The sequence below is a fragment of the Magnolia sinica genome, chromosome 6 (assembly GCF_029962835.1).
Source record: "Magnolia sinica isolate HGM2019 chromosome 6, MsV1, whole genome shotgun sequence".
NCBI lineage: Eukaryota > Viridiplantae > Streptophyta > Magnoliopsida > Magnoliales > Magnoliaceae > Magnolia > Magnolia sinica.
The window spans coordinates 14,206,185-14,214,098 of record NC_080578.1 but is presented as its reverse complement, the minus strand read 5'-3'; the positions used below and the strand labels follow the sequence as shown (position 1 = coordinate 14,214,098).

General features: G+C 40.7%; 1 protein-coding gene across 1 annotated transcript; it reads left to right on the top strand.

Moving 5' to 3' along the window:
* Positions 1–1,029: 1,029 nt before the first annotated feature.
* On the top strand, positions 1,030–2,278 carry LOC131249884 (protein RGF1 INDUCIBLE TRANSCRIPTION FACTOR 1-like). The gene is made up of 4 exons (XM_058250628.1): positions 1,030–1,196; positions 1,301–1,375; positions 1,451–1,591; positions 1,673–2,278. Exons 1-4 carry the CDS (start codon positions 1,056–1,058, stop codon positions 2,033–2,035), a joined length of 720 nt encoding a protein of 239 aa, XP_058106611.1. The 5' UTR covers positions 1,030–1,055; the 3' UTR covers positions 2,036–2,278.
* The last annotated feature ends 5,636 nt before the right edge of the window (positions 2,279–7,914 follow it).

The window sequence follows — 7,914 nt, the reverse complement described above, 5'->3', positions numbered from 1 at the left end:
ACATTGTCAAGTGCGAGCTGCTCGGTGGAACGGACAATCAAGTGGGAGCTGCGTAAGAACGCTGGGGAGGGCCACTGAGATGTTTGTAAGAAATCCACCCCGTCATCCGTTTTACCGGCTCATTTTAGAACTTGCCATAAAAAATAGGAATATCCAACACGCAAGTGGGCTACACGAGAGTAATTAGTGGGCATTCAGTGAACACCGTTGAAACATTTTTATGACTATAAAAGTTTCGTATGAGGCTATATTCTGAGTTTTTTCGCTTCATTTCACCGGGAATGACTTTATAAAAAGTTTGGATAAAAGGTAAGAATATCTCTCCAATTTTACCTCTCGTGTAACTTGCTTGAGTTTTGTATTCACCTCATTTTTGTATAACTTATTAAAATGAGCTTACGAAACGGATGGACGGAATTGATTTCTCACATACATTGCAGTGGGCCCCACCAAGCATCCTTTGGCAGGAACTTATTGCTAGCGTCCCATATGATCGAAGCGGTGAACCTATGATGTCTTTCTGCCCAAAAGGGAATATACGCGCGGGTGAGGGGACCATCTGATGGACGGCTACGATCTGGGCTCGACTGACTTCACCGGATTCAAAACTTGAAAGATTAAAAAGAAAAGTAAAAAAAAAAAGGTCAATTTTTTCCCTCTATTCTTCCTCTTTAAATGCGCCCAACCTCTTTTCTCCTGTTTTTTCATTCGTAGCAGCAGCGGCAGCAGTCGCAGTCGCTGGCGCCGTTTCCTTTTTCTTCACTTCCTCTCCTTTCTACTTTCAACTTTCCCCTTTTACCCCTCTTGGGTTTTCTTCTTCCCTGCAGCATACGCTCATGGCGACGATAGCAAGAGTTACAGCAACTTACAAACCCTGACGTTTATATTTTCTCATTTTCTCCCGCCCATTTCCACAAGTTGAAAATGGTGGGTTATCTTTCTTCCATTTCTTCTCATAAGGACCTTTTCACCGTTGCATATTCTCATTCGAATTCTGTTGGTATTTCGGTTTTTTGTAGGTGGGTTTTTTTACTTTTCCACATTGGCTTGAAGCTATGTTGAGAGAGAAGTTCTTCAACGCATGTCTGATACATGAGACGGCCAGGAAGAACGAAAAGAACATCTTTTGTTTAGATTGCTACACCAGCATCTGCCCTCATTGCTTATCCCTCCACCATTCTCATCGTCTCCTCCAAGTACCTATATCCAAAAGAGAGAAAATTACAAAATTCAAAATACCCATTTTCTTTTCCTCTTCTAATGCTTTTTTCTTTTCTTTTCCTTTCATTTTTCTTGGTAGATTCGACGGTATGTTTACCACGATGTCATTCGATTAGACGATTTGGAGAAATTAATTGACTGCAATTTCGTTCAAGTAAATCCATTCCTAAGAGTTCTTTTTATTTTTTGGCCTTTTTTTTTGGGTTTTAAATTGGCTTATTTTCTGCAGTCTTACACGACGAATAACGCAAAAGTGGTATTTTTAAACCATCGGCCTCAATCTCGACCGTTTAGAGGCTCAGGCAACATCTGTTATACCTGTGAGAGGAGTCTGCAAGACCCATATCTTTTCTGCTCTCTTGCTTGCAAGGTTACATCAGTAAATTAAATCTCACTTCAGGGCATTTCGTGCATTTTCTTCATCTGGGTTTTCTCTCCTCTACCATTCCAGGTGCAGCATCTGGTGAGAAAGGAAGGCGGGCTGTCGAAATACCTCCACGACTGTGAATTCCTACCATTGCCGGAAAGAGTGAAAGCAGAGTGCTCCTTTTGCGAGCTGGATGACGGTCAGATGACGCCCGATTCGATACTTGAGTCGCCGGTTTTATTTGGAACTTCGTCAGGCTCGGGCGCAAGTGGCATAGTAGGTTGCAGGACACTGGCGTGCACGGCCACGACCGAGTTCGTGAAGAAGAAGAGAAGCAGCGTTTTGGGCTTAAAGACAGCGTTTCGGCCCATATGCTCGCCTGCTATCGAGATGGCGGTTCACTTGAACCGGCGTAAAGGGATTCCGCACCGTTCGCCTCTTTACTGAACGGGGTTCGGTGAAGAAGTTTTGTACGAGGTAAGGAGATGTATGGTATTGTAGATGTTTTCGGGGAGAAGGGCAGAAATGGAATTACTCCCAATTTTGTAGAGAAATTCTAGTTTTTTTCTTTCTTTTTTTAATTCACAAGGTTTCTTCTTTGACTCCACTTTAAAATTTCAGTTCTTAGGTATCTATTTGACCGAATTGCCTTCAGTTAACTAATGCTACTTTAGCTTGAGTTTTGGTGTTTTTCTTTCTTAGCAAAGATGAATCACTGGTTTTGGGGACTTGAATCAAAACACTAGAATTTTGAAAAGCAACAGCTCTCATTTTCAGATTCCGTCTATCTTCTTTCCCATTTGCTTGCATCTTATATTGAAAAATGGAAAAAGAAAAAGACAAAAAACAGAGAGTGAAATGACTAAAGCGTCCCGGACTATCTAAGAAGTTCTCAGTCCCCTAGTCAGTGGATTGAGGGTATTCTGGTCAGTACAAAATAAAAACGTTTTATTTGAATGTATGACGTGCACTGGATTAGAGAGAGAGAGATGAGAGGACTGAGGTTGGTTTGAGTTAGATGCGTTAGATATATCCGACATGTCGCCCGGTGGGGTGGCAGCATTCCTTTTGGCCCTATTACATTTCAAAGAACGGCCCACTTGATAAGGAGGATCCACGTGGCAAGTAGGGGAAATCCGTGGCAGTTATTTATAGGACGCGGATTTCCTGCGAAAGCCTTTCGCAGGAAGTTCCTGTGCCGGAACCCAGGTGGGGCCCACTGTGATGAATTTGAGAAATCCTCTCCGTCCATACGTTTTTTGAGTTCATTTTAGTACGTGAGGCCAAAAATGAACCGTACCCAATTCTCAAGTGGGTAGAAAATGTGATAATTGAATTTCGACAGTTGAAACATTCGTGGGTCACAGAAGTTTTGAATCATTCTAATGTTTGTTTTTTCAGTTCATCCCAGTAGAAATGACGTTATTAACAGTATGGATGGCATGTAAACATCACTGTAGAATCAGAGAGGTTTCAACGATAGGAATTTCCCTAACCACCTTTTCCTTTGGTACGGCCCACTTGAGACGTGGATCCTGCTCCATTTTAGCCTCATAGCCTAAAATGAGCTCACAAAACGGATGGACAGGGTGGATTCCATACAAACATCACGGTGGGCCCCACCTGGGTTCCCAGCGCAGGAACTTCCTGCGAAAGGCTTTGGCAGGAAATCCGCGTCCGTTATTTATATTCCCCGGCTTTGAGGCGGTAGCTGCCACGTGGAAGGATGGATATGGGCATCACATGGGGCAGAGGCACGTGGTAGGTGGTGAGAGTAGTAGTGAGACAGGGTCTCATGTGGGTTACATGCACGGCTCGTCCAAAATGCCAGGCTCTTTGAAATAGATAAACAACAGAAGTGCATTTAAGAGCTACTGAGGGTTATTTTTCAGGACCACTTTCCGTTGTGGGTGTCTTTTTCCGATTTGAGCGCGAAAGTTCGAGTAGTGGCAGGTTAGAGTTTTAATGGACTCTTAATCAGTTACTTTAAAAGGAGTCAACGCACTGTCGACTATTACGACTAAATGCTATTAAATGGCCAAATGATGGAATGGTGGGCTCCACCGAACTATGAGTTGGTGATGGACGGCTGTGGTCCACCCAAACTACACCTCGTATATCCTACTGTGATGTGGTCAGGATAGCAGTGATCTAGCTTGTTTACTGTGAGATTTACGGTAGAACTTGCACGAGAGGCTGCTGCAAAAAGATGGAGAAAAAAAACCTTTAGCAACTAATAGTAATATCAAATTTCATTTACTTTTTAAACCCACAATCAGAGACCATCTTGTCTTTGAATTTGGCATGTTGCTTTACTCTTTTCTTAATCCTATATTTATATACAGGATATCGAATGAAGGTATAGGAAATACTACTCATTTAGAAGAAAAGTCAACTGCATCAACAAACTCTTAATTCGAATCACACAACAAGAAACAAAGCGTAATAGAAATGCACAATTTTATAATAAAAATTTTTATGGAAAAAATTATGGCACAGAGCAATAAATAAATCTATTATGAAAATGAATTGCAAAAGATATACCAACCTATATATGCAAAAATCCTTCTTAAAACACTAGCATCTCTTTAAAACAAGTCTTTTCAATATGCTAATTTCATACCACATGCATATATATAGTGTTACACTCAAAGTAGGGAATAAATTAGGTAATTACACAAAATCGTACGCACCATTGGTATAAGTATTGATCAATCGAGCAACTCTGGATCAATTAAGCTCCCATGTTTGATTAATCGAACATACTTAAAAGTGTCCACAAATTTAACATAAATTTTTTGAATTATTTTGATTGCTCAAACCTTGCTCAATCAAACATGTTTAAAACTGTCTAGATACCAATTTGTTAAATTCAGAATTCGTTTAATTGATCAAGCACACTTTTTAATTGATTGAACTCTCCTATTTCTGCACGGATTGAAAACATCCTAATAACACAAGATTCTCATTTCAACTCCGGGCTCTCGAATCAATGCTCTAAAGAGCCAACGATTGGGATCACATCACATGCACACAACTGAAAGCCTCCCTGAAAGACCGAATAAACAAGTGAAGGAAGCTACAATGAGTTTTAAGCCTTAGCAAGTGGCTGCTGTAAAAACAACTTAATACCTGTTGTGATTACATTTTAGATGTGGAAATGAGTAAACTGAAACCAATCAACGGAATACTGACTATCAATTCCCCTTTGCACACCAGAAGAGAGAACCATAACCCAAAATCCCCTTCACACCAGAAAAAGCCCACGCAAGAGACTAACTTTGGCAAGGAAAAAACATTAGAAATACATTTGAAAAAAGAATCATTTATTTTGAAATACACCAACAGGGCTACATCATCATGAATGCCTGTTGCTCTACTCCTTTTCCAATCATATAATCATGCGTCATGGAATAAAGGGTCTGGATACATCCGTTTGGAAGATCCTCATTTCAGCTCCCATCCACTGGGGCTGTCAAAGCTACTTTCCAGACAAGCAGCGATTGGGATCACATCACATATAAACTGGTATTAGGCTTTGTGGAGGTTAATCATCAAAGGCCAACTGTTCATCTAGCTAGTACTATGAGGTCGACCTCATGTGAAGCTTCCCATGAGGGCAAGCTTGTAGGCTTCACCATGTTGTGTGAAGGACATCTACCCCATCAATCAGATGCACCCTTCCATGGTGGGCCACGGGCCTCAAAATCAAGCCAATCTATGGCTTAGGTGGGCCACACCATATAAAATAGTTGAGAGTAGATATCCACCTATTGAAATATTTATGATCGTTTAGGGACCACTCAGATGTGGTTTAGAAATCCAACCCATCTATTGTGTGTTCCACTTGGATGAGGGATCACACCGAGTTTCAGACATATCTAAATTAAATTCAGGTGGGCCTCAACAAGTGCTTTTAGATGTTATAAGTACGATTTCATGCAGTTTCAGATGGTGTGGCCCACTTGAGTTATGGATACAACTGATTTTTAGGATATCGTATAACCTAGAGAGTACCCACCAAATGCACACTGTGATGTCCAATAAACATTATGGTGGGGCTCGGTATCATAATACAATTTTCCTGCACATACATACATGTGTGCGCGCATGTGTGTTATATATATGGGAAAAGGTTCTATGCGGTCAAGCTCATGGGAACTTCCTATGAGGTGGAGCTGTGTGGGCCCCACTATGAGGCGTGTCAAACATCAACACTGTGCATTTGATGGGTCCCCTTTAAATTATGGCATATGTCAAAAATCAGCTATGTACGGAACTCAGGTGGGCCATACCATCTAAAATCATGTGAAGACATACCTAAAACATATAAAACCACTTGGTGGGGCCCAGCTGAAATCTTGATGCGTCTGAAACTTGGTCTGACCCATCATCCAAGTGGTACACACATAATGGATGGGCTGGATTTGTGAACCACATCTCGGTGGGCCCAACATGATTATGAATGTTTTAACGGAGGGTAGCCGCTCTCGACTTCTATATGTGGTGGGGCCCGCCTAAAATTTGGATGCGTCTGAAACTTGGTCTGACCCCTCATCCAAGTGGGACACACATAATGGATGGTCTGGATTTGTGAATCATATCTCGGTGGGCCCAATAAATGATTATGAATGTTTTAATGGAAGGGTAACCCCTCTCAACTTTTGTATGTGGTGTGGCTCACAAAAGTCACGGATTGACTTGAATTTTAAGCCCGAGGCCCACCATGGAATGGTGCATCTGACTGATGGGATAGATGTTCAACATTCATGGGAACTTCCCATGAGGTCAACCTGTGTGGGCCCCTCCATGATGGGTGTCAAACATTGCATTTGATAGGTCCCCTTTAAATTATGGGATATCCCAAAAATCAGCCCTATAAGGAACTCAGGTGGGCCATACCATCTAAAATCATGTGAAGACATGCCTAAAACATAAAAAAGCACTTGATAGGGCCCACCTGAAATTTGGATGCATCTAAAACTTGGTCTGACCCCTCATCCAAGTGGGATACACATAATGGATGGGCTGGATTTGTGAACCACATCTCGGTGGGCCCAACTTTGGTATTGTGCGGGTGGATACAAGATATATCATGGGATATATCGCCGATATTGTCGGTATTTAAAACATTGGACGGCATTCTCTTTAGAAATCAAAATTTCACCATTGCTATAATAAAACATCTCTATAGGAACCTTTCCTATAGTCCAATCATGACTAGACCACATTATCCTATTTAATCTTGACCATTAAATTCAAAATCAACCATAAGAATCGATCTATTTAGCAAACCATCTAGAAGAGTAAACTGATCAGGAGCTTTCCTTTCATATCTAGCCTCATTCTACCGTTGACGTCATGATTAGACACTTATATGTTCCTGCAGGACATCCCTTGATTACATTGCGGGTGTAAATATACATACACCTTGACCCTCTTACAAATATAATTTTTAGACCTTTATTTTTCCTAAATTTTCTACCACAACCTATCTAAACTAGACTAGCCACACATTTTAAATTTCGACCCAAGATCATGTCATGTCATTGTTAAAATAGAAATTTTAGATTTTTGACCCGTGCGGTCCAATTATATATGAGTGCTAATATTTTTAGAACGAATACTATTAGTATCCATACTTATCTATAGGATCCGATCTTGAGATGGGCCACACATGGAGTGTGAGGACCATTGACACATCACCTTAAAGTGTGCACCCCAAAACACCATAGCTTAAGAGTCCAACTTTAGCGCATTCTTATCTTAATGTAGGAAGGATTCTCGTATGCTTTCATCTCCGTCAATTTTCCTCCTGGCGATTGGAATGTATCCGTTTTTTAAATAGTAGATCCTTAGGTAGTCTAGAATAATTGTATATTTTCTTTTCCGTTGACATTCCCATCACCATCCATTACATTTTTGGACCATAACTTCCAAGTGGGCCTTCCTTTTTCAAAACCGGCAGTCCATTAGCTAATCTATGTTTTATAGGACATTTTGACTAAAAAATTTTTAAACCCAAATCATCAACCACACTTGAAGGCTTGACCAAAGTTCTATTTCTAGCCGTTGGTTTGTGATTTTTAAGGAATTTATAATGTGAGTCTCCCATCACTTTAGCATTGTAATTGCACTGCCAATCATAACCGCCAGGGACCCACTTTTCAAGATCAACGGTTGTAATCTCTCTCTCTCTCTCTCAAAAGAACACCCTTCTTAAGGGAGGATACACTGAAAATACCCTTTTATAAAAAAAAAAAAAAAAAAACCTAAAGAAATAAGAGAAAAAGAGAGAAGAGGGGGGAGAAAAGCTCATCCATGAT

Excerpts from the sequence above, each read along its gene's own strand:
- LOC131249884 (XM_058250628.1), top strand. The coding sequence starts at position 1,056 with ATGTTGAGAGAGAAGTTCTTCAACGCATGTCTGATACATGAGACGGCC. Across the intron at positions 1,197-1,300 it reads ATTCTCATCGTCTCCTCCAA|ATTCGACGGTATGTTTACCA; the intron begins GTACCTATATCC and ends TTTTCTTGGTAG. Across the intron at positions 1,592-1,672 it reads TCTGCTCTCTTGCTTGCAAG|GTGCAGCATCTGGTGAGAAA; the intron begins GTTACATCAGTA and ends CTACCATTCCAG.